Source organism: Boeremia exigua, assembly GCF_020726555.1.
Source record: "Boeremia exigua strain MPI-SDFR-AT-0100 chromosome Unknown C7974scaffold_6, whole genome shotgun sequence".
NCBI lineage: Eukaryota > Fungi > Ascomycota > Dothideomycetes > Pleosporales > Didymellaceae > Boeremia > Boeremia exigua.
The window spans coordinates 509,131-533,728 of record NW_025763523.1 but is presented as its reverse complement, the minus strand read 5'-3'; the positions used below and the strand labels follow the sequence as shown (position 1 = coordinate 533,728).

The window sequence follows — 24,598 nt, the reverse complement described above, 5'->3', positions numbered from 1 at the left end:
GACTGGTACGCGTAAGCGTGTGATGACCTCGCTACTGGAAACCAGACAACAAGCCACGCAATTAGAGTTCGTGGTGCTTCATGCAGTCGTTGGCTGCGGATTTGCAGGGCAATCCATGTAAGTTGACGCGTTGACTTGCATGGCCGTAGCTGGCAATCACAAATTGTGATAGTGGGATGTGATGGAGGATGGATGGCGTGTCCTGGAGGCAGCTGCAGGTAGGAACGACGCTGACGCGTCACGTGAGGACCATGAGCTTCCGGCTGAACCCTTCGTGCAGGGACAAACCTTACGTGCAGTTCATGAACTTCCTGTGCAATGCGGGGTAGCTTCCGTGCAGTTCATGAACCTTCCATACAGTACACCTCCGGCCGAACTCCGCAGGATTCAAACCTGAACCCTGACTCGCTCGCGTGGCGCACTGGCGCATAGCGCCCTCCACATCTTGTATCGCACGAGTTCCGCCTCCAACTAGAATCTTGCGATTTTACACCTCGCACGTACGATACTTCCAAACCCCCCACTCGAAGACCGCGCACCGCGCACCCACCGCCGCGATGCAAGGCTTCAACATGGGGCGGTACTACCCGCCCGACGCCTCGAACGCCCCGACCTTCAACAAATCGCACCCGCTCGGCGCCCGCGCCAACAAGATATCGCAAGGCATCTTGACCGTGCGCTTCGAGCTACCCTTCGCGGTGTGGTGTCAGCACTGCAAACCCGAAGCGATCGTGGGCCAGGGTGTGCGCTTCAACGCCGCCAAGAAGAAGGTCGGCAACTTCTACAGCACGCCAATATGGAGTTTCCGCGTCAAGCACACGGCGTGTGGCGGCGAGTGGGAGATCAGGACCGATCCTAAGACGACGCAGTATTTGTGTGTCGAGGGGTGTAGGAAGAGGGATTATGGGCCGGAGGACGTGGAGCGTGAGGGCGAGTTGGGGATGATGGGTGAGGCGGAGAGGGCGAAGAGGAGAGACGATGCGTTTGCGGGACTGGAGGGCAAGTTGGAAGATAAGGCGCGGGACAAGGGGAATAAAGAGAGAGTCGAGGAGTTGTATGAGCAGGCGGAGACCTGGAGGGACCCTTATGATGTTAATGCGCGCTTGAGGAGGGATATGAGGGAGAAGAGGAAGGTGTGGAAGAAAGAGGAGAGGCATAAGGAAGGAATGCAAGAGAAGTTCAGCTTGGGGCTGGATATTGAGGACGAGACGGATGCAGACAGACAGAAGGCTGGACTGATTGAGTTTGGTGGTGCTGAAGACGTAGTGGAGAGCTGGAAACCCCTTTTTGCCTCGGCGCATGCGGAGCGTACGGGCGACGTGAGCAGCAAACCTAGAACGAAGAAGCTCAAGGCGGAGCTGGCGGCAGAGAAGAGTCGAAACGATCTACAGCAGAAGCTTGTTGGCAACACTCGCGCTGTTGTTGATCCATTTGTTTCTAGAGAAGCCACCTCGAAGAGTAGGCCCAATCTTGGCTTGTTGAAGAGAAAGCGAAGCGTGGAGGCTGCACCAACTGCTCAAACTACGCTTTTGAAACCCAGCCCAGGGGATGACATTGCCGCGCCCGCTCACAGCCTCGCAGCATTGGTCGGTTATGACTCGGATTGAAGAAGCCTACATCCCGAAATGGGCGGTCGCACATACGGCGTTTTACTTTTATGATACCCTATAGATATTCTATCCAAGATACCCACGAATGTCATTTGTTTCAACCGCACTTCAAACCTTCTGCTTTTCCATCCACTCCGCAGCCTCCTCTTTGAACTCCGGCCTCCACCTCGTCAATGGTGGCCTTTCGTTTACGATATCACCCACACTCCACAGCATCCTCTTCTTGTCCGTCTCCTCGCTGACATCATTGTCCGGACATATGATATAAAACTTATTCGCCTTCATCTTCTCCACCATGTACTGCGCGACCTGCTCGGAACTCCACGCTCCATCGGGCTTCTGAGCTGCCTGACCAGGGTGATTACCGGACTGTGGGTGTCAGCATCAGTCGCCAGTCGTTTGATGAACTAGAAAAAAACTTACCAAGCCAGTGAACGTCCATCCCGGGACGAGGAGATGCACGTTGGTACTCGTGTCCTTGAGATCAAAGCTCAGATGCTCCGTCAACGCCTTGACAGCCGCCTTCGACGCATTATACGCCGCGTTGCCCGGCGGGTTGGTGATACCCTGCTTACTCCCCGTCACGACGATCGCGCTCGGGGAGTCAGAAGTGCGTGCCTGGAAGGATGGCACATATGTGTTCAGGCCGTTGATCACGCCGTAGAGGTTAGTATCGAGAATCTAGCTATGCATTAGCCATGCAGTCTCACAACGGCTTCGACGCTGGATTCGTGGGAAAGCCGCACCTTCTCGAAGTACTCGCTGTCGCCCCAGCTGCCCCTAACCATGCGCCCCGCGTTCAGCATCAGGAAGTCGACGTCCCCGATCTTCTCCTTCAGACTGGCCCAGGCTCGCAGATCGCTGACGTCGGTCTGAATGCATTGCACGTCGCCCTTGAGATTCTTCTGCGCGAGGTCGAGGGTCGCTTGGTTGGAGTCGGCGATGGTGACTTTCATGCTCGCTTTGAGGCAGAGCTCGGCGACGGCGTAGCCGATGCCTGACGCACCGCCGGTGATCAGAGCGCGGGCATTTGCGCGGAAGACAGACATGGTGTGGTCAATTGAGGTGGGAAAAAGGAGAATTGTGTTGTGGGCTTGGTTGAAGTTCTGGTACGATTACTGCTTATAAGTTTCGAGACTGGAGAGCTGTTTATGATGGGTATCTTGGTGTGGGGCTGGTGACGTTTTGTAAGGTATTCCAGGTGGTATCTCCATTATCTCCGACTCTAACCATTCTATCTCTAGTTTACATTGTATAAAGGCTATATTACTCTATGGAAGTGTCCAAACGGAAAGGGTATCAATTATACTATGTTGATCTCATCAAGCTTTCTTGTCACCAGCAGCGAGAGTGCTCAGATCCTCCTGTGCTGTCTCGAATCTCTCGTATCCAGGTCTTTCGAGAGTGGGTGTGTTTGCTTGCTCAGCACCTGGCGTGACCGGGACCCACTGGCCGCTGAATAGTCCTGCACCAGGTGCATCGGTGGTGAAGTATTGTCTGTTATTTGGGAGGATCGGGTCTGCTGCCACATGTGGTGTGGGTAGTGCATCGCCAAGCTGCTTCGATTCGTGTACTGCTGCTGGTGTCAAGACGGTCGACTCCTCAAGCTGCATGGAATCATCCACTATCGGCGGTGTCAGAAGCTCCACACTCTGCAGTGTGACTGTGCTCGCATTTGCACGGTGGCCTTGGCCGTCAACTTTGAGCGAAAACGGATAGGCGATGCCACCCTTGCTCGGGCGAGTGCTCGTTCCGTCAGTCTCTGGCACAATAGTTGGCGGAGAAGTTGGCTCTGCTGAGACAATGACGCCTGGCGTTTCGCTTATCTGCGGAGGAAGTCCAGAGTGTGAGCGTTCGGGCGCAATGACTGTGGCCTCAGCCAAGCCCGAGGCAGGAGGCGCGACTCTCGAGAACTCTCTCGACAGCTTCTGGAGGTCATCCTCCGACTTGTTGATTTGACCACGATCGGTCACCGTTGAGTGTCTGGACCGCGAACGCAGACGTGAGGATTTAGTTGGGGCCAGACCTGCATCTCGACTGCGCTCAGTGCCATTTGCGGTGTCGGCTTGACTGGCCGCTTCAAGCTGATCATTTGTGACCACTGATTTTGAAGGCGGGGCCGTTGTCTGGTCTGCTACGTTTTCTCGATCGATCTGTTATGGTTAGAATCTAACTGCAGCTCTATAGCGTGCGAGAGAACATACGGTAGCTTCGTCGTGCTTACTGCCCCAGGAGCTCCACATCATCATTCCCCAACTCTTCTTCGCTGCCTTCTCCTTCTTCATATTCTTGACTCTCCTACCAGCCAAAGCGGTTGGTGGTGGATTCTCACCCTCGAACCTCTCAAAACCAGCCTGCATCTCTTTCATGCGCTGCTGCTGGATCTTGATCTTCTGTTTTGAGAACTTGCCGTTCCATTGCTGGGATGCTTTCATCCACTTATTGACTGGGCCTGACTTCGGCACTCCAACTTCTGTGCGAACAAGATTGAGAGCCACAAGTTGCTCCTTTGGCGCAAGAGCATAAATGTATCCGTGTCGATCGATGCGTTGTCGAATCATGTGTTGCTCGAATGGAGGTAGAGAATCACCGGCCTTGCCCACTCTAGCCTCATGCTGGCCTGGGTTGATGACTCCATCTGTCCCTATATGAGACTCGGCCTCTGTCCCAGACTTCTTGTTCTTCTTTGATTGCTTCGCGCTATCGGCGGCGCTCTCAGAGTCGGTACTGACGAAGGAGATATCGTCATCATCGAGGATATCAATGGATGTCTTTTGAGCTCTGGCCAATGCCCACGCGCCGAACTGAGCAATGCTGCGGTACATGTGCTTCGCCGGTCGCGTGAAGCTGAGTGTTGGCGCAACATGACAGAGATCGTCCCAGACTTGAAGCTGTACATTTGTCGGCTTGTACTTAGATGCCTGCGCCTCAATTTCCTCGGCAGTTTGGTTGTTTGATGGGGGTGGCAGGTATGCTTCAGGATGTGCAGCTTTGTGAGCAACATATATCTGCTCATCGCGGAGCAACTCTCCACCACCAGTGAGAATCAAGAGAGGCGGTAGACCGCCGAGCGAAGGCTGCAAAGCAGGTGAAACCAAGGGATGCGTCAGGAGATGATTTGCTGCGTACAGCTGGATCTGGTCCTTGATCTCAATCCTCGTTTTGTCGTCCAATTGCAAAGATAGAATGCCCTTTGGGCCAAAACCGTACATGCCGTCCGGCGACAGCCATGTATCCGGTGCTTGGCCTGCATCCATGATTGCAGCCATGTCTGGTTTCTCCGTGACCGAATAGCCGCGCACGCGCTCAGCCTTTGCTTCTTTCTCTGCCGCACGACCTTCTTTACCATCGCCTGAGAGCGACACTGGAGGAGACGATTCCCCTTTTTGGTTTGCACTTGGAGTAGGGGTTTCGAGTTTCATGAGGTCGTCGGCATTAGGAGGTGCTGTGATAGTCAGCACGCCACGTTTAATCAATGAGAGCTTACTTACGCCAATTGATGCTGGGCTTGTGCAGGAAGCCATGTGCCGGAATGTAGTCCATCTTATCATCTCCGTTCAGACTTGGGAAGCTGTGCGTAAGGTCCACCCAAGGACTAATTAGAATGGCACCGGCAGGCAAAGGTACACCCTGGTCCCGCATGGTCACAAGCATGGTTAGCACCATACCACCGCCTGCGGAATCGCCAGCCAGGACAATGGTGTTTGGGTCATGCCCTTCTGCCAGCAGGTATAGGTAGGCTGCCAGACAATCTTGGAGACCACAGGGGAATGGAAACTGCGGCGCGAGCCTATAACGCGGAGCAAATACACGAGCCTGGAGTTTGCGTGCATGTCTCTGCATCTGGTAGCGATGCTCATCCACGCTGCCGAAGAAGTAGGCACCGCCGTGGACATACAGCATGATACGCTGCCCCTTTGGCATGCTCGATGCTTCACGGGCGTCGCGATCCTTCTTCATCTCAATCCACTCAGCTTCCAATTTTGTCCCTTCGCGCCTCCACTTCCACCAAGTTTCTCCACCCACAGCCTCGATGCCCTTGGGGCCCAGCTGCGAATTGATGTACTGAGCGGAGCGCTGTAGCTGCCCTTCCGGTATTTCGACCCTTTCATTGTGCACCCAGTGAGGCACGGGAACCCACTGTGCCGTGAAGGCCTGCAACTCTTCAACTGGATGGAGCGAGGCATAGTGCAAGAAACGTCGGATGAGTTCGATTCCTTCGTGGTACGAGATGTGGGCGGTAGGCTTCTGGCGCAAGGGACTGCGATTCAAATAGTGGAGGATGTATGTCTCTATCACAGTCGGTGTGACAGCAGCGCTGACAGAGAGCGTGTTCATCGGCATCGCGAGGTTGCGTGACCCAATTAGGGGCTCGGTTACGGAAGTAACGGGATTAAACTGCGCGACGGTTGGGCTGCGACAGATGGTGAAATAAGAAGGAGTGGAAGTGCTGCTATGCGCACGCGTTCAAGGAAAACAAAAGGAGAATCGATGTCACAACGCAATGAGGTGCAGTATCGCGACGAAGAAACGTGTGTATTTCCCCAGATCGCGGATCTCATCGGCGCAGGGGACTGCCCGCGAACGAGGATCGTCAAGACCCACACCAGGCGACGTCATTGATGCCCCTTTGATTTCCAGGGTCCAATCCGCCTTGTACACGACCACGAGCACTCGTATCGACCGTACGCATTCGCGTGAGAAGTATGTTCGCTCAAAAGCCGAGTATGCCCGTTCCACAACGCTAGCGGTACAGCAATGGGCCAGTCACGATACTTATGCACAGTAAACATGTAGTACAGTCACGCGAGCAATTGGTCTAACATCACCACGCGAGGGTACACAGCATGATCACCTCCAGTGTACAAGAGCTCTAGCCCACAAACATGCAATATATCAGTAAACGTAGTCGAAGTGGGGGCTCAACCGACTCCATCACACACCCAACATGAAGTTTCCTACATTTCTCACAGCGCTTACTACGGCACTCGCCGCTACTGAACAACCCCAAGTGGATCTTGGCTATGATGTATACAAAGGCGTTAAGAACGAATTAACGGGTCTTAACACATTCAAAGGGTTTGTGGCTGTGGAGTAATCCGCATCGCTTGCTGAACTTCACAGCATCCGTTTCGCCGCTCCACCCACAGGCTCACTGCGCTGGCAGCCACCCCGAACACCCGACGTGAACCGCACGTCCACCGTCCCAGCAACATCTTTTGGTGCTGCATGCCCTCAGAGTCTGAGGTCTGGACTGCGATTTCGCGTAACACCCTCACCTATCGACGAAGACTGCCTTTTTCTCAACGTGTATGCACCGACGAATGCGAGTGATCTTCCGGTGCTCGTTTGGATACATGGCGGTGGCTACGGGGTCGGAGATGGTCGAGAGGATATGAGCAAGCTCATCAATGCTAACAACAACAGCTTCGTTGGTGTGAGCATACAATACCGTGTGAGTGCCTCACATATGGCTGCTGTGCACTACTGATGATCGTTGTTTAGCTTGGTGCTTTTGGCTTCCTTGCTGGAGATGAAGTTTTTCGCCATGGAGTCGTTAATGCTGGCCTCCTGGACCAGCAGTTCGCCCTTCAATGGATACAGCAGCACATTCATGGCTTCGGTGGAGATGCGAGGAATGTCACAATATGGGGTACATCGGCAGGAGGTAAGTGGGCATACACGTTCAAGAAGGAAGGCTGTAGTTTTACTGATTTGGCGTAGGTGGCTCTGTCATGTTGCATAACATCGCCTATGGAGGCACTCAGGGCACCTCACTCTTCACCAACGTTAGTCGCTCATGCCAAAATAGCCTCTCAACATAATCTGACAGCCGACAGTCAATATCTGTGTCCCCGTTTCTGCCCCAGCAGTATGGCTACGCAGATTGGATACCATCACAGTCGTACTACGCCTTCGCTGCACAAGCTGGCTGCTTCACTCCGTCAGCATACGGTAACAATTCGCAATCCATATTCCAATGCCTCGTATCGAAAGACACAAAGACCTTGCAGGACGCTTCAGGAACCATCTCCAAGTCAGGAAGACATGGCACCTGGGCCTTCCTCCCAGTCACAGATGGCATCTACATCCAATCCACACCCAGCTCCGCACTGCACGCCGGAAAGCTTAATGGCCTCACTCACCTAACCAGCAACGCTGCCGAAGAGGGTCCCGCATACGTCCCCCAAAGTATCACCACTCAGACCTCCCTCGACGCCTGGAAATCCCTCGTCTTTCCGCTCTTCACCCCCACCGACCTCGCCCTGCTAGCCCAGCACTACCCCACCTCCCCGCCGATCTCAAGATACCCCACCCCAGGCACCTCTCATCCCACGGCCCTCGACACAAGCGCCACCGCCTCCGGGCATCAGCAAACCGCGAATCTAATCTACGCCGAGTCAACGTTCATCTGCTCCAGCCACTGGCTCGCGCACGCCTACACCACTTACCGCGCCGGCGGCTACAAGTTCCAGGTCTCGACGCCGGTAGCGCTGCACGGCGTCGACGATACCGCGGTGTTCGACAATAAGCCCTCGCCGATCTATGGGCGCGCGTATGTGCGCGCCGTGCAGCGGCTGTGGGGCGCGTTCGTTACGTCGGGATCTCCAGCGCTGAGTGCGAATGGGGAGCTGGAGGGGTGGGGCGCGTTCACTTATGGAGATCCGGTGATGGCGAATTGGAATCAGTCGGGGGGCGTGCTGGGGCCGGCCGACACGGTGCTGATTCCGGCGCTGGAGGGACTGAATGCGACGTGGTCTGTGGAGCCCGGGCTGGAGACGGATTTCAGTGTTGTAGATGGGAATGCGTGGGAGGGTGGGCGAGGCGCGCGATGTGAGTTCTGGCGTAGTGTGGCGGCGCGCGTGCCGATGTAGTGATGCGGAGAGCGGTGGTTCGTGTTTTGTAAGGCCGGCGATATAAGGACTGTCTTTAAAGTAGTGAGCAATGGAGTATGTAGACGTTAGCAGGGCCGGGCTTGAAATGTACTGATGGCTTGTATTACGTGCTATCTCGTGGTATCTTCAATATTAGGGTATGAAACTGTTCAACCTGCCAATAAGTATTGCTCTCCTTCAATTTCGTCGCGTCACCAAACGTCAATGTTTAATACTTAGCATCACCAGGAACACCGCTCGCCGGAGCGACACCAGCGCTAGCAGGCGCCGCACTTCCGGGAACGCTACCAGTAGGTGACTGTGTAAGGCCCTGAGTCTGGATGGGCGAGGGAGACTTCTGGTCTGCGAGCGCGCCCTCCAGGCTGTTGTGGCCCGTGGGGCTGGTGGGGCTGACAGGAACCTCGTTGGTGACCTTGCCTGCAGCCTGGCTGATGACCTCCCACCACTGCTGTGCAGCTTGAGCGGTGTGGGCCTTGAACGCAACTTCATGGTTCATGGAGAAAGTGTTGCCTAGCTTGCCCTTGGAGACGTCCTTGCCCTTAACGTTGAACTTCTGGCCGTTGACAGCGCCGACGATGCAGTCGGGGAGGTAGAGGGAGAGCTCAGGCACTGGGTCCTTTGCGAAGTCGTCGTCGGACTTGAACTCGTGCAGGAACTTAGAAGGGGTGACGACGTAGTAGTTTGTGTCATAGGAGCGCATGATCTTGCCCTTCTTCTCGAGAGAGCCGGAGATCAATGGCTGGGTCGAGCGGTGCCCCTGGTTCGGGAACTTGATGTCTTGCACCGTACGAGCAGGGGCGGAGGGATCGATCAGGATGTGGTTGTTACGCTCAATGAAGCCGTTCCACTCAAAGTCCAGCGGAATGCGCTGTGAGGTTCCGACGATGTCACCATAGGCGTTCTTGGTCTGCTCGGCCTGATTGTTCACAATCTGCATGAATTGGCCCATGCCCTGCTGAATTGTCTGGATGATGTGAGCCTCGAACTGGGCGAACGAGTTCTGCACACTGATAAGATCCTGTCGGTTGTTGTTTTCCTCCTGGACCTGCTTGTTTAGGCGATGTAGAACACCGCGCTGTAGAATGTACGGGTCATCCGTCGCGGTCATCTTGCCGCCATGCGACTCGAAGGTAGCCGTGTGCTGCCCAAGCAGTTCGATGTGCTTCTGTGTGCTGGCGCGTGCCTTATCGACCTGTTTGCTTCCCTTACCAGCACCTTTTGTGAGCTCCTTGCTCTTGTTCTTGATTTCGACGTGCAGGCGCTCGAAGACAGGAAGAATAACGGTCTTCAGCTGCTTCTCGGTCTCGTAGTGCTGGTTAGACATGCCCTATCGCGACTGTTAGATTCCCTCGCGCTGCGTTCATTGCGCATGCTGTTGCCCACCTGTGTGTTTGACCTGATGTTCTCGAACATGCCTGCGATACCGCCGAGGGACTGATCGAAGTGGTGGCCCTCCTTCAGGGGGTCTTTGACGGTCTGTCGCGGTCAGTATAGTGGTCTGACAGCTTCGCCAATGTTTTGTACCTTCAACACCCGCTCATACTCCTTTCCATGGGCATGGTGTGTCTTCTCCGTTGCTGTGATGTAGTCTTCAAGGTAGGATGTGGCGTGCTTCCATGCCTGGAGGCGCTCAGCGAAGAGCTTTGTGACCTGCAGTTGCATTAGCAATAGCGCTCCCCTAGACGACCGCTTCTCTGACCTCTGATGTGTCCTCTCCAGGGATGGCCTCGGCGTCCGACGAGTTTGTGAACGAGCGCGTAGGCACCTCGCTGGTGGCAGACTGTGGGACGCTCATTTTGCTGGGTATCTGTAGCTGTCACGAAGAGTCGGAAGTTATGTCGTGATCTGGCGTATGAGGGGAGGTTGGCGGTAAATTAGGGCAAGAGGTTGCTAGCTATCTTAAGGCAGTTGCGGGGCTCGTGGCAGGGGCGCGTAGGAACAGTCCCGCAAGATAAAAGTCGAAGACGATGAGTCCAAAATGGGAGATGTACAAATATGGCTGCCTGAGGGCAAATATATACAATTCTAAGGCTGTGACGCCAGTCTAGACCACCGCGATCGTGATAGATCCCCAGCAAGGTTGTTAGCCATCGTGAGCTTGAGACCGACGTGCATGGCGTCGATCATTCAGGGTTCAATCCGCGCTAGCGTTGTGTGATGTCATGATCCAAATTACTTTGTATTGCCCGTCGGTCGACCACCACACCAACTCATGCAGATCGACATACAGAAATGCTACCGTTCCCTGCTGCGCCACCATCAAGTTTTCTGAACTCTGCTCGATTGGGTCTTTGTTACGAGCATGGATTGGGGACCGCAGAGAGGGATGCAGCCACTATGAACAGCGACAAGCAATAGCAGGTCATCAATTTGTCACAAGATGCGTGGAACCTTGCCATCCGAGGACCGGGTTCGCGGGACAAGAGCAAAGCGACTTAGGTAGCAATGTACATGATGCCTGAAGAGCCCAGACCTGATTCTTCTGGCTTTGAAGGTGCTGGACCCTGAGTCTATCATTTTCAATGCGCACCACCACCACACCTCAAGTCTCGCAATCCAAAGTCACAGAATTGGGCGTGGCTGTGCTTCTCCAACAACCTCTCTTCATGGCCAGGTACCTGCATGCTCCGCCTGTCAATTCGCCGATGAAACATGGCTAGGGAAACCCTCCGAAACCTTGTGTGGCATCTGGTGGCGTCGATCTAAAGACCTGACCATCGGATCGCATCCGAGACTTACTGATCTTAGAGGCCCCTTACTACCATCAACACTTAGCACATCACTGATCTATCAAGACAAAACCGGAGGAACTCTCTCATCTAAGATTATACATTATGTATCTAGTCTTGGCCTCATGACCATTCTACATGCACCGACCGGTGGGTCTTTAGCAAGCTGCCACAGGTGTGAAGGACCAGTCGTCGAAGAACACAGTCTGCTTGGCCTTTTGCACACCGCCATCGCAGTGGAGACCAAACGATAGCCCCTTGTAAGAGTCCGGGTATGGAGCCCTGAAGTAGGTGCTGTATCTGCGCCATTCATTTGGGGGCTGCGGCTGCTGGAGTGTCGGCATCCAGGCGAGACTGGTGCCACACTGCGACATGGTGACGAGGTAATGCCTCTGTCGGTCTTTCAGGTACGGGGAGGTTGTTGAAGGCATGAGCTGTAGCAGGCCATTAGCAAGGTCACATAATGTATGGAATACGTCCGACGTACATTTGCAAGTCCGATGCCCCAGAAGTTGACGAAAGTGCGGCATTGATCGTCCGCGTCAACGTCAACCGTGTACTTCCAGCTGAACTCGATGCGGTAGGTCTGTCCCGCCTTGAGATCTGGGGTTGCTTGTGCAATTCCGGTCCAACCGTATCCGCCGAGCGAACCAGCTTCCTTGGACATAGAAGCCGCAAATTTGGAGGTCACGCCATTTCGCGAATGCCCAGGCGAAGATATGGCATTAGAAAAGCCCTCTCGATAGTTGATCGGCGACCAAGCGTACATATCGCCAGTCTCGAAGTCGAGATTTACCGCTGCGGTAGGATTAGGGCTATAGAGGAGTCAGTATCGAACAGAGTACTATCGAGAGTAAGACTCACAGTCGTGTTGAGCTGGTGACGAACGTGGTGAGTCTGGTCACCCTCGTGACCGGAACAACGCTTGTAAAGGTGGAGACTAGTGTGGTGGGCGCAACAGATGCTGTAGCAGTCGAAGTAACCGTCGAAGTTCCTGTAGCAACCAGAGAACAGATGCTAGAGATTCGAGACGCTGGCAATCCAGATACAATGGAGGGCGTTGGGATGGCTTGTCGAGGTTCAAGCCAAGGAAGGGTTTGAATTGCGGTAGCAGTTGCGTACGAGGTGAGGAGGTTAGTGGATGTCGAAATCTCTGTCTTGACAGAGGCGACGGTCGAGGCAGCTGGTGTTGTGGTTGTGATCGTGGTAGTGACAGGTGCTTTGTAGCTGATGTAGGATGTGCAGAAGCTGCCTCCGTCTTCCTGCAGAGAAGTGAGAATCTCGGGGTCAGAGGCAGCGCTAGTCTTGCGACCTGTCCAAACATGACCAGCCGGCGAGCTGGACGTTACCGAAGCCTTCAAATAGCAACGCCCCCAAACGTAAGATACGTCAACGCACCCGTCGGTCGCGTCGCAAGCATCCATACAGGCAGCAAAGCTTGACGAGTCCACCGCAGTCAAATCATTGCCGAAGTAGTCTACGCCACACTCAACGATGTATTTGCCACCGTTGACTGCAGTGTAGGGCTTCTTGTCGTCTTTGCCTTCCTGACATGTGAGATCTTTGCCCGGATTAGCTGAGCTAGTGGGGACTGTGGAGGAGGTCGAAGCAGTCGGGGTCAGGTCGATGAGCTCTGCAGTCCAGACGTGACCGGCATCCGCAAGGGTCAACTTGGAGCGCTTGAGGTAGCAAGCACCATCAACGTATCTGTAGAGTTTTGTCAGTGCGCGTATCAATGTGAGATGATACCAACTTACGATACATCAACACACTCAGAAGTTGTTGCGCATGTCTCGATGCATTCTTTGAAGGAGGTTGTGCTGGTAGCGGTGAGATCACCGCCCCAGTACTCCTTGCCACACACAATCTTAAACTTGCTGCCTGTGGAGGACTCGTATGTTGCGGTATCGCTTGCCTTGCCTACACATGTAGGACCAACGTCAGGCGCCTTAGCACCATGCTTCTTCGCTGCCCAAACGCTACCATCGGTGACTGCGCTGGTCAAATCGCTCTTCAGGTAACAGGCGCCAGACCGGAAGGCTACCGTCAGGCATGCACTCTCCGTATCGCAGGCGGCCACACACGAGTCGAAAGAATCGGCCCAGAGGAACTTCAGGTCACCACCGGGATAATCTGCTCCGCAAGTGATGTCGTACGTCCCCTCCGAGGTGGTATGGGAGAAAGTGTAGCCAAGGTCCTTCTCAGCACAGGAGAGGGGCTGTAAGACGGTTGAAGGACTTGGTGAGATCGACGAGCTCAACGAGGCAGACGGACTCGATGAGACAGACGGGGTGGCAGTGCTGACAATCTGTTCAACTGATGAACTAGGATCCAGTACCGGCGTTACGCTTTGGGCGATAGTGGTGGAGGACAAAAGCAGGGCAGAAGCGCCAACCAGCAGCTTCATGGAAGGCATGGTGAACGAGTGTGAAGGTCGTGATTGACCGGGAAGAGACTGGACGGAACGCGAGAGCGAGTCCTCAAAATCGACCACAATCGAAGTTGACAAGAGAGCGTTGACTTGCTTCCAGACTGATGCCCCATTCTATACCTTTTGTACTCACGGTTTCTCTTGCAAGCATAAGGCTGCTTCGTTCAGTCACGCGAACTTCTCGGTGGGCGCGATCCAGCTGAGGCTTCGAACGCCTCGATACATTAATGTTGACTCGCGAGTCTTGGTCTTCGACCATATCGCTTGAATAGGCGACATCAGACCGGGAGCGCGTATGGTCTGCTAGATGGAGGCGTCTACGCATGTGGAGCCGCATGAGCAGGGGTCAGGTTGCTCATTTCGAATCTCGGGTATCTACGAAATGGTTTAAACCGTGAACCTGGCAATGGCCTGTGATGCAATGTCAACAACGTCGGTGTAATACCCTTTCAATTGATTTCAAAGCCTCACAGATTAGAGCAATACAGCATAGCATCTCTGCAATGTCTAGACTATGACAAAGTGAAGAGTGCTCTGAGTCGTGATGTTCGTGAATCGGCGTCCAGATCAGTCGACAGCCTTGAAAAGGGGTCTCCAAGATCGGCGGCCTTGCAGCTAACCACCATAGGAAAGGTAGCCGCAATGTTCAGCCTCTATAATTTGACAGCGGTTACCTTAAACGACGTACACGGACTGCATTGCGGTCCTAAAGATCTGCCGGCCGCGAGAGGGTTTCCGCTCGTACCTAGAGAGCAATCACAATGTTCAGCCGCACTTCGGTACGTGCAAGGGGTAGCAATGCAAGCACACTGTGCACGAATCGCTGCGATCCCCCGTCAAAATTGCCCAGATTTGTACATGGTGCTCGCTTGAGACAGTAAGAAAAGGATTAGCAGGGAGACAAACAGACAAACCCGGGTCGAAGTGCTGGTCTTGATATGGACGCAGCAACATACAAAACTGAACAGTTCGCATTTGAGCGAGACGGTGATATATTGACATATGCTCTAAAAGATTCGGATGATGTGCATGGGATTCGCCGCCCGATGCTTGACACATAAAAGTACAGGATATGATAGGAGATCGTTAGACGAGTATTGTTACAAGTTTTTCTGGGCAGACTTCGCGGCTTCAACGCGAGCGTTGATGTGTGGTACAGGGTGCGTTCTCGGGACGCCCTGCTTCATGACCTGGTTGAGGATGGCACGGCGTGGCATTGAGATCCTGCTGTAAAGCACAACAGCGCCAGTGAGCAGAGCCAAAGCACCGGCCTGATGAGCAGATGCCAACCAAGTGGGAACCATGTAGATCAGGGTGCTAATACCGAGGGTGACTTGCAGGGTGACGAGGTGAACCATACCGAGAACGCCTTTCTTGGCGTCTTTGGGAATGGTGGCGCGAACGCCCTTGGAGAAACGAGTATATGCCACGAGTGCCATGATGGCCGTGAAAGTACTAGTCGCGAGAATGCGGTGGTCGAGCTGAACCAGCGAAGGGTTTTCAAGCGCATTGCGCCAGTAGAGGTCGGACTGGTCCGGAACGTGGCTGTACCAGGGGTCAAAGAGCTCCTTCTTGGGTGGTGTGAGGCCAAGGCCCATCCAAGGAAACTCGTTGTAGATCAGACCGGCATCGAGACCAGCAACAAGGGCACCTGACATGGCGGTGGTGAAGACAAGTAAGGTGAGGCCGACAACAGAGCGACGGAACACTTTCAGCACAGGCGACTGCAAAGCCTTGATGGACTCTGCAGCTGCAGCGGGGTTGGCAAGCATGCGGTGATCCCTCAGAATGTTGAGACCAGTCAAGACCATGGAGCAGTAGACGAGGAACGCAGCACCGAGATGGGTAGTCAGACGGTACTGGCTCACACGAGGGTGGCTACCAGGCTCGAAGAGATCGTCCTTGAGTCCGCTCTTGACCATCCACCAGCCGATGAAGCCTTGGAAGCCGATCATACCGCAGATACCAACGAGCTTGAAGGCTGTGGGAACGTTGACCCGTTTGCGGGCGATGAAGTAGATGGTAGGAACGAGGAAGGTAACACCGATGACACGGCCCCACAGACGGTGGGCCCATTCCATGAAATAGATCTGCTTGAATTCGGAGAGAGTCATGCTGGAGTTGAGCATGGCGAACTCGGGCGACGACTTGTACTTCGTGTACTCCTCTTCCCAAGCTTCCGGGCTCCCAGGCCACAGTGAACCAGTGACAGGCTTCCATTCGGTGATACTCAGTCCAGATTCGGTGAGTCGTGTAAGGCCTCCAAAGATGACAATGCCAAAAACGCTTGCAGCGCTCCCCAGTAACCAGTATGCCACGCTCTTCGATGTTGTCTTGGGATAACTACTCGATTGGGCGTTGCTGTGGGTGTCGGCTTTAGCGGCTGCCTCCACGATCGCTGCTCGGCCTGCAGCCTCGATGGTCGCAGTGTTCTGCAGCGGCTGCGTGGACTTCCAGCGCACCGCCTGCAGAATGGCCGGCCGGGGTGTAGTGCATCGCGAGACGAACACGGCGGGGCGAATGGGCGAATTGATGCACGGTTTGGCAACGAACAGCCGTCTCGAGAGGCGTGGTGCAGCCGTCCGCAGCTGCGGTAATGCCTGGAATATGGATGCCATGGCGGCAGGTGTGGGTGAAGAGCAATCGCTCGCGGCCGTCCGACGTCGAACTCTGAGTCTATGACATTTCCATTGCCGGTGGTTCGACGGCGCTATGGTCGCAAGAGGAAGGGGCGCTCCGCGGACCCTGCATTTAGGTGCCCCCACATGGCGTGGCTGCGCGACGTTGCGACAGGCGGCGGAAAGAAGCGACGACGAAGCACGAGGACGCGGAAGGAGATCGCCATCGAACAGGGCTTTGCGCCAGCTGGACTGGCTGCGTGACGCGCTTGTGTCGCAGCCAGAATCCGGCTCCCACACATCCCTCGCCTGCACATTGTGGATGGAACCGTATACCCCCATAAGCGTGCGCGTGAGTTGATGCAGGCCGCCGTCATTGCCGCCACGGAAGCACTCGCTATAGATAACCCCACCTGGGCCTCCCCCAGCTCGTGCACCGAGTAACATGGCCGGTATGCACTTCACCGACGACACCTCTGTGGGTCACGAGGTTGATGGCAACGATCACGAGCGTCACCCGGCTCAGGTCAGCGAGCAGCACGCACACAACGGCGACGAGACATGGCCGCTTTCTGCGGCGCAGGCAGCCGGCAGCGCTGCGATAGCGCGCTTACCACGTGTGAGTCTCTTCTCACCAGGTGTACCTGCTATGTCACCCATGGCCTCTCCAGACGCTGGTATCGGATATGCCCGGGCAACACCTGAGGGCAGCCCGACACCCACAGGTTCTTCTCGTCCACTGTCTTCACTCGCAGCCATGACCAGCATGACAAAGCGCACATCGCGGCTTAAACTAGGTGACGACTACAAGCCGATTGTGCAACTCCAAACGCAGATCCCGAGTGCCCAAAAGAGCGGCGATGATCCGTCTACTCCCCTCGACACGCCTGGCAGGAAGCGGACTACTATTGATCTTGTCGGCAGCGAATACGCTACCATCAACTCTTTGAGCGGTCTCTTCGCCGGAGGCTCCAGCATGAACAGCCGAGCACCCTCATACAACCAAGCCACCGGTCCGTTATACCTACGAGGTACACCAGCCTACCTGTGCTACTGTTACAATGAACGTAAGCTGACCCTCTGCAGCGTCGAATGATGTGGTCCCTCTACCCGATCACCTCTATACTCGCGGTTTGCTTGAAGGACGATACTCGGATATATCCGTCATCGCGTTCGGCAAACGATACGACCTGCATCGTCTGATCCTCGACCAAGCCCCGTTCTTCACCACCGCGCTTTCCGAACCCTGGATCGAGAGCCAAGCAAAGGAAGTGACCTTATACCCTGAAAAGATCGACCATGGTATTACACAAGCTGCATTCGAACTGGCCATACGGAAGATCTATGGCGTTGATATTTCAAAGGAGATTGATGCAGAAGCCATCGGTCTCTTCGCAACAGGCTGCTGGCTGGAGATGCAGCATCTAGTCGACTTGGCCATTGAGTCCATCCTACGTCAAATGGTTCCGGAGACTCTTGCGCCTCTGATTCGGTTAGTCACCGCGAACTACTATGGTCGATCAGGAGAGCGCATCCTTGAGTCAGCCAAAGCTATGCTCAGCAGGAATGGATGGGAAATGCCACTCAAAAACTGGGACGACATGCCAGGAGACATCATCCGTGAACTCGTCGGGTCAGACGGCTTCTTCGTTGACAGTGAGTGGGACAGATGGGTGCTCGCCAAACGTCTCCTCGATCGCCGTCTCAGACAAGTAGCCGTGGAAGCAGGCCTCATGCAGCGTGGACAAAGACCTATACCCAAAGCCCCCCAGTCGATGCGCTTCATGGCGGTGCGTTTCGATGGTGTCTACCGACAGAATGCCCTGACCGCACCGCAAGCATTTTCCTCGGACTCACAGGCGCAGTGGCTCACCGTATACACAAACCCTGATGTTGAGCGTCTTCTGGTCTTGCTTGACGAAGGTATTCATTATATCCATATGGAATACGAGCAGCTCGAGTATATTCGCACTGCTCGCGATGCGTTTGGTCTTCCAGTCCTGCCTGAACGAGTCATTTCGAATGCTTTGTGGCAACAACTTGCTCTGCGTCAGAAAGTACTCAACGCAGACGAGTCATCTCTGGAACTTGGCCTATGTCAGGCACCACAAGAACCGGAGACTACTGATATCCCTCCCAATGATGTGGCGACGCCCTCTGCTAAGGGCAAGCAAAAGGCAGGCGAGCCAGAAACCGAACCTGAGATCGAGTCTGAAAGTTGGGACGGTAACGGCAAGCCCCGCAAGTTCTGGATACCCAGCACAGACTGCAACATTGTCCTCGGCAATGGCGCTGACCCTGTTGTGACTACGTCAAACACCTTCCAGCGCCATGCTACTCGCTTGTCTGCCACAATCCAGCCAGAAGATGCGCAGTGGGCGACGGACTTCGCCTCTACGCCATCCACCTTAGCCAATCCAAACACTCGTGATTATCCACCAAGACCTGTTTCGGCAGGTGGAAGTAATGCTGGCCAGCCAAAATCACTCGCCTACAGCGAATTCCCTCCATTTCGCTTCGCAGCCGAGTTCCCCAACCCACGTTTTCTCAAAGAGAAGAAGCGCGTTTATTCAAGAACCGTATCCTATGCTGGTTCGCTGTGGAATATCTATATTCAAAAAGTACGCTCCGCTAAGAACGTCCAACTCGGTGTTTACCTCCACCGTGCAAAAGACCGCGAGGTGGACGAGACTACTCAAGACAGTGGCTTGAGTCAGCAAACGAACGCTACAGTCGACTCTCGTATCGGACAACTCGAGCGTGAGATGCTCTTGCGTAGCGAGCGAAGGGAGCGTCGCCGCAGCACTCGGGTAACTCTACAGGATAATACAGGAGACGACGACACGAGTGGAAGCGGCGGCGATCCAGAGTCTACACTTGTCTCTACAGGCATTCGAAACCCTCTGTTTTCCAGCAGTCTAGGTCGCCATCGGAATATGCCTATCCCTCGACTTTCCAGTCACGGTGTCCATACATTGGCATCACCTTCTCATGCAGGCGGGCCTGACTCAACACCCCTTTCATCAGCTTTCAGTCACGTATACCACGAAGACGACGACACAGATGAGGAAGATGAACTGGACTCGGCATACCTGAATGCTCCCCTTAATCCTCTTTTACGCCAAACACGTTTGAGCATGCCGACTCTGCCGTCATTCGTGGACGCCAGGCCTACTATCAGAACCTACTTCAAGATCTACAGTCCGTCTAAAGGTGGTCGCATGCTCAGCATTTACGAAAGCGCCCCCGACAAATTCAACTTCAGTCAGAGTTGGGGGTGGAAGAGTAGCACTCTCATGCTCGACGAAGTCATGATTAATGGGACTGCAGACGACTCACCACCAGCGCCAGGATCAGTACCTCCCAAGAGAGGGGACGGCAAGTTACGGTTCATGGTGGTCATCGGCAACCTGTAATTGCAACGCGGTGTGCAACGAGTTTTACGTCAGGCTTAAGCATTCGCCATCGTCAGCTCTACTTCCTGTCTTCCTACGGCGGCTCTTCGATACACATCCCTTTAGCAGTCTGCAGTATTCAGCATATGTGGCGTTGGAAGCAAGCCTTGTGTTTTTTAGTATACCCTTATAGCATGTGTCGTTCAAAGCGACGACTGGCGTGGCGTTGCAATCCGAATAATTAAAATTTTATGCCCCTAGAGTCACATTTTCGTAGGCCGCCTCTTTGTTGAAGTTTGGATGTGGTGAATGATCGACATGCTGACTTCCGTTGCAAGGCAAGATGCCTATAGTTACCACACGCGGACATCACTCCAATCGGCGCCAGTCCGACCCTGAAATTATTCGTCGGGACGTTGCCGACCTACTGGCGCGTCGTGCCTTATGCTTCGCCAACCACCGGGCTGGCTCATTCGGGTAAGCCGATGCGCTCTAGCTACGTCATTGCTCTCCCCGCAATCCACTCCACGTTCCCCAGACGCCTATTCCCGACGACCAAGCCGCTCGACGACTTGGTTTCACAGCTAGGCATGCACTAATGAGGCTTCGTTGCACCAATGGAATTTGGTCCCGTGTGGGATGAACGGTCAACATGCAGTTTCGCTGCGGCTTTGAACCTAATGATGCACGCGACGATATTGGCGACACGGGAGAGTACATAGTCTCGGAACTCACACCGGCTAACAGTGGTGCAGTTCAGGAATCCCTTCATATAACCGCGAGGGCACTCGCCATTTGACACCAAGCGCCTCGACTCTTGGTCGGATCATTCATCGACTTCTTCGCACGCTTGGTGCTGCTTGTCGCGCTGATACCGCCATCATGATCAGAACACCGTATCTCAACTGGTATGGAAGGGGTTTCAAGCTCAGAGCCATGATCACCGTCGCATGTCAGATGGCGTTCGTCCTGTTCGGTTACGATCAGGGTGTGTTCAGTGGAATTGTGGGAAATCCAAACTTCCTCGATACCTTCAATCACCCGAGTCCAGCCCTCGAGGGCATCATCGTCTCCATCTACAATCTGGGATGCTTCAGCGGTTGTATCCTTACATTCATGTATGCAGAGACCACTGGCAGGAAGTTGGCAATGTGGATCGCCATGGTCTGGATCATTGTAGGTTGTCCAAGAACCTCGTCAAGAAGCGCGACTGACAAGTATAGGTTGGCGCTGTCCTCCAAACTTCGGCCTACTCTGTGCCGCACATCATGATCGCACGTTTCCTGACTGGCATCGGGACAGGTATCGAGACTTCGACCGTTCCCATGTACCAGTCCGAGCTCTGCGAGGCGAACAAGCGCGGTCGCCTCGTCGCGTCAGAGCCACTCTTTGTTGGCGTCGGTATTGTAATTGCATACTGGTTCGATTACGGCATGTCGTTCGTGCCTGGGTCTATTGCATGGCGCTTGCCGATCGGTTGCCAGATCATCTTTGCAGTTGTACGTATTCCTCCAGCCACTACGATTCGATACCTAGCTGACAGATCACAGATCGTTATCGTTCTTGTCTTTGGTCTTCCCGAATCGCCTCGCTACTTGTATAAGCACGGTAGACACGAAGAGGCTCTACAGATTCTCTGCGATGTGTACGACGGCACGCCCGAGGATGCAAAGATTGCAAAGGAGAACCGCGAGGTACTTGAGGCGCTTAAAGTCGAGGAAGAGACGGGCGAATACAGATGGTCACAGCTTCTCAAGCGCGATAAGGTCCAAACTGGTCGTCGCGTGCTCCTCGCTTATGGGGCCCAATTCATGAACCAGATGGGAGGTATCAACCTGTAAGTGCGACGACGTTACGACTACGTCCTTTTCTAACACATGTCAGCGTCGTTTATTACATCACTTCCGTCCTACAAATCAACGTCGGTCTTGACCGCAATCTTTCTCTTCTACTCGGTGGAGTCATCAACATGATGTTCTTCTTCGGCTCCTTATACCCAACATTCACACTCGACAAGACTGGGCGCCGCAAACCCATGATGTGGGGGTCTTTCGGCTGCGGCTTCAGCATGCTGATGATTGCCGTCCTGCTGTCGTTCCAGGCCCGCGGCCAAGAAGACCCAATCGCAAAAGCCACAGCCAGCGCGAGTGTAGCTTTCTTCTTCACCGTAAGCCCCCTCCTACCCACACTACCCTCGGTATACACTAACGCATCGCAGTATATGCTTTCATTCGGCGCGACCATGAACTGTATCCCATGGGTCATAGTGCCTGAGATTTTGCCCCTGCATGTCCGCGCCAAAGGCACCGCAATCGGCATCTCAGCCAACTGGCTTTGGAATTTTGTTGTAGTTATGATCACGCCAACGCTCCTCAATTCGCTGGCCTGGAAGGGCTATCTGATCTTCATGTGCTTGAACTTCAGTTTCATCCCACTGGTGTACTTCTGCTACCCCGAGACGGCTAACCTCACGCTCGAGGAAGTTGACTGGTTGTTCTACGAAGGCGATGTTGTAAAGAGGTCGAGGAGGGTTGCGAAGTTAGGGTGGGAGTCTGCTGAGGGCGTGCAACCGGATGGCGGTGTGCTTGAATCGGGGAGTGTGGGGAGTAGGCATAGTGAGACTAAGGAAGTTGGGACTGAGAAGAGGGAGCATGGTAGTTTGTAGGGCACGATCGTGTGCTATGTAATCAAACACCCGTGGATGGTTCACATTAAGCCAGCTCTCACGTTGCAGAGTGAACGGCGGACTGAGGATGTGAGCCAAGTACACCACCACACGATAGCAAAGTAGGGAACATTCAAATGAACACTATCAAACACTGTTTTGCCTAAAATGCAGGTAATTTTTAAGTAGATTTCTGCTTTAGGTATTATAATAGCTACAAGTTCTGTATGAAAGTTAGTTCGCTTAAATGGTCGCTTATCCGCCGTTTTCCCTGAAACTCGAGAGGCCAGCAACAATGACTTCAACACGACTTTTGTTGGATCTGGAGGGAGGTTCTCTACTACGCCTCTCACGTTGCAGAATAACCAGCGATCTGAGAATACAAGCCAAGTACACCACACGACAGTAAAGTGGGGGAAATGCTTAAAAATTCTATATAATACTTTTTTGCCTGCAATATAGGTAACTCTTGATAAAATTCTAGCTTTAGGTATTATAATAGCTACAAATTAAGTATTCTGTGAAGTTGGTACGCTTAGGGTCGTATCCGCCGTTTTTTCTGAAACTGGAGAGGACGCCTGGATACCCACGAATGCTGCTTAGCGTCCATCACGGTGCTCAACAAACTCGAGCACCCTGTCGCATGCACAGAAGTCGCATACAACTCAAATCTAATATCAAGTGTTTCAGCATCCGCGGAAATGAGGCTACCAGTTGTCTCAACACTACTTCTCGCGGCCGGGTTTACCTCTCTTGCAGGTTCTACAGATTCCACGCCATCATCACCAGATGGCAGCGTTGATTCGGTTTATATTGGAAACAAAGATGATGCGGCACAAGATCCATTGAAAATAGGCTCCATGGGTGCTAGCGAGTCGCCCAGGCATAGGCATGAGAAAGTACATCTTATGAAGAGAATGAATCGCAAGACTGGGAAATGGAATACGGTGCATCCACGGTATCGACTCCTTGAAGCGCTTTATGGATTTACGAAGTACCGGGAACGTAACATGGCGGAGTTGGATAGGTGGCGGTCGATGTATGGGAATGTTGGGAAGTCGCAGAAGAAAGTACGTTCTTCCAACCCAGCTTCGATCGACGAGTCTTCATGAGCAAGATGCTTCAAATCACACGGCTGACCCAAGTTAGGTATTGGAGAAAGCTGCGAACTACACGAAGAAGCTTAAAGACATTGAAGAGCTGATCTATGCCAATGAGGTTCTCTGCAAAGCCATTATTGCAAACGCAATGACATTCTACGGAATCGAACAGAAGGAACTTGATGCACACATTAAAGAAGCCGAGACTGCAGGCCGTGTAGCCGATCGCGTCTCGCCCTCCCAGACGCTCAAGCACTTCGTCCGTGACTGGGCAGACGAAGGCTCTAAAGAGCGCGCCGACGCGTTCCCCTGCATCCTCAGCACCCTTAACCACCTGCAAGCCTCCACCTCTGCTCCCGCACCCCTCAAGATCCTGCTCCCCGGCTCCGGCGTCGGCCGTCTCGGTACCGAAATCGCGAACCTGGGTGCCTTTGAGGTCACGCTGAACGAGTGGAGCATGTACATGAACATCGGCTACCGATTCCTGTTCGCTCCCGGCGTCTCTACCTCGACGCCGGCCAGCATGCATCCGTTCATCGACGGGTTGAGTCACCACGCAACAACGGCGGATCTGCTGCGCGCCGTGCAGTTTCCGAATGTCAAGCCCAGCGAGGATGTGCTGCTGGTTGAAGGCGATTTCAACACAGCGTTCAATGGTCAGAACGGACACTACGACATCATTGTTACGCACTTCTTCATTGACACTGCGAGGAATCTTATGAGCTACTTTGATACAATCCACAGACTGCTCAAGCCAGGCGGCAAGTGGATGAACCTCGGGCCGCTGCTGTATGGAACGGGGCCGTTCGTGCAGCTCAGCTTGGACGAGATTGTTGCTGTGGTCGAGGAGATGGGGTTTGAGTTTGAGGATGTGGGGGATGAGTGTGGTGCGTTGACATTTGAAGACAAGAAGGTTAGATGGACGGAGGCGGAATATGGGTTCAATGGGAAGGCGTTGACGAGAAATGCGTACAAGGCGCAGGTGTGGGTCGCACGGAAGATTTAAGAGGACTGCGCCTGTTGTTCCAAAACTATTTAGGGGTACGGCATGCATCGCCTAAAAGGTGTAGACCTAAAATTGAGCCATCGTTTAATGCGCCTTCTTCTTCGACCCAATCATAAAATCAACAGCGAGCGGGTCGGGCTGCCGGCCT

At 53.9% G+C, this 24,598-nt stretch overlaps 9 protein-coding genes across 9 annotated transcripts; 5 read left to right on the top strand and 4 right to left on the bottom strand.

Annotated features, from left to right (window-relative positions):
• The first annotated feature begins 301 nt into the window (after positions 1-301).
• On the top strand, positions 302-1,625 carry C7974DRAFT_393909 (CWC16 protein). The gene has a single exon (XM_046141828.1). It carries the CDS (start codon positions 558-560, stop codon positions 1,605-1,607), a length of 1,050 nt encoding a protein of 349 aa, XP_045996901.1. The 5' UTR covers positions 302-557; the 3' UTR covers positions 1,608-1,625.
• Positions 1,626-6,165, bottom strand: C7974DRAFT_463278 (uncharacterized protein). The gene is made up of 6 exons (XM_046146227.1): positions 5,102-6,165; positions 3,815-5,055; positions 2,950-3,763; positions 2,357-2,703; positions 2,034-2,291; positions 1,626-1,979 (listed from the first exon to the last, which is right to left on the bottom strand). The coding sequence occupies exons 1-6, from the start codon at positions 5,952-5,954 to the stop codon at positions 1,719-1,721; spliced, it is 3,774 nt and encodes a 1,257-aa protein (XP_045996900.1). The 5' UTR covers positions 5,955-6,165; the 3' UTR covers positions 1,626-1,718.
• Positions 6,166-6,276: 111 nt separating this feature from the next.
• On the top strand, positions 6,277-8,609 carry C7974DRAFT_393901 (carboxylesterase type B). Its single transcript, XM_046141827.1, has 5 exons — positions 6,277-6,689; positions 6,735-7,065; positions 7,116-7,278; positions 7,335-7,399; positions 7,451-8,609. The coding sequence occupies exons 1-5, from the start codon at positions 6,559-6,561 to the stop codon at positions 8,483-8,485; spliced, it is 1,725 nt and encodes a 574-aa protein (XP_045996899.1). The 5' UTR covers positions 6,277-6,558; the 3' UTR covers positions 8,486-8,609.
• Positions 8,594-10,591, bottom strand: C7974DRAFT_358747 (uncharacterized protein). The gene is made up of 4 exons (XM_046139649.1): positions 10,206-10,591; positions 10,031-10,156; positions 9,890-9,982; positions 8,594-9,833 (listed from the first exon to the last, which is right to left on the bottom strand). The coding sequence occupies exons 1-4, from the start codon at positions 10,299-10,301 to the stop codon at positions 8,715-8,717; spliced, it is 1,434 nt and encodes a 477-aa protein (XP_045996898.1). The 5' UTR covers positions 10,302-10,591; the 3' UTR covers positions 8,594-8,714.
• A 589-nt stretch (positions 10,592-11,180) lies between these two features.
• C7974DRAFT_181793 (uncharacterized protein) lies at positions 11,181-13,949 on the bottom strand. Its single transcript, XM_046136367.1, has 4 exons — positions 12,993-13,949; positions 12,100-12,942; positions 11,723-12,050; positions 11,181-11,669 (listed from the first exon to the last, which is right to left on the bottom strand). The coding sequence occupies exons 1-4, from the start codon at positions 13,649-13,651 to the stop codon at positions 11,394-11,396; spliced, it is 2,106 nt and encodes a 701-aa protein (XP_045996897.1). The 5' UTR covers positions 13,652-13,949; the 3' UTR covers positions 11,181-11,393.
• Positions 13,950-14,766: 817 nt separating this feature from the next.
• On the bottom strand, positions 14,767-16,284 carry C7974DRAFT_310990 (cytochrome c oxidase assembly protein-like protein cox15; the record flags this gene model as incomplete). The annotated part of the gene is made up of 1 exon (XM_046138293.1): positions 14,767-16,284. The coding sequence occupies one exon, from the start codon at positions 16,282-16,284 to the stop codon at positions 14,767-14,769; it is 1,518 nt and encodes a 505-aa protein (XP_045996896.1).
• Positions 16,285-16,494: 210 nt separating this feature from the next.
• C7974DRAFT_335490 (uncharacterized protein) lies at positions 16,495-19,941 on the top strand. The gene is made up of 2 exons (XM_046139177.1): positions 16,495-17,315; positions 17,371-19,941. Exons 1-2 carry the CDS (start codon positions 16,730-16,732, stop codon positions 19,698-19,700), a joined length of 2,916 nt encoding a protein of 971 aa, XP_045996895.1. The 5' UTR covers positions 16,495-16,729; the 3' UTR covers positions 19,701-19,941.
• Positions 19,942-20,226: 285 nt separating this feature from the next.
• On the top strand, positions 20,227-22,497 carry C7974DRAFT_358738 (general substrate transporter). The gene is made up of 5 exons (XM_046139648.1): positions 20,227-20,855; positions 20,903-21,178; positions 21,230-21,516; positions 21,564-21,846; positions 21,898-22,497. The coding sequence occupies exons 1-5, from the start codon at positions 20,562-20,564 to the stop codon at positions 22,342-22,344; spliced, it is 1,587 nt and encodes a 528-aa protein (XP_045996894.1). The 5' UTR covers positions 20,227-20,561; the 3' UTR covers positions 22,345-22,497.
• Positions 22,498-23,020: 523 nt separating this feature from the next.
• C7974DRAFT_335485 (N2227-like protein-domain-containing protein) lies at positions 23,021-24,544 on the top strand. The gene is made up of 2 exons (XM_046139176.1): positions 23,021-23,414; positions 23,494-24,544. Exons 1-2 carry the CDS (start codon positions 23,046-23,048, stop codon positions 24,448-24,450), a joined length of 1,326 nt encoding a protein of 441 aa, XP_045996893.1. The 5' UTR covers positions 23,021-23,045; the 3' UTR covers positions 24,451-24,544.
• The last annotated feature ends 54 nt before the right edge of the window (positions 24,545-24,598 follow it).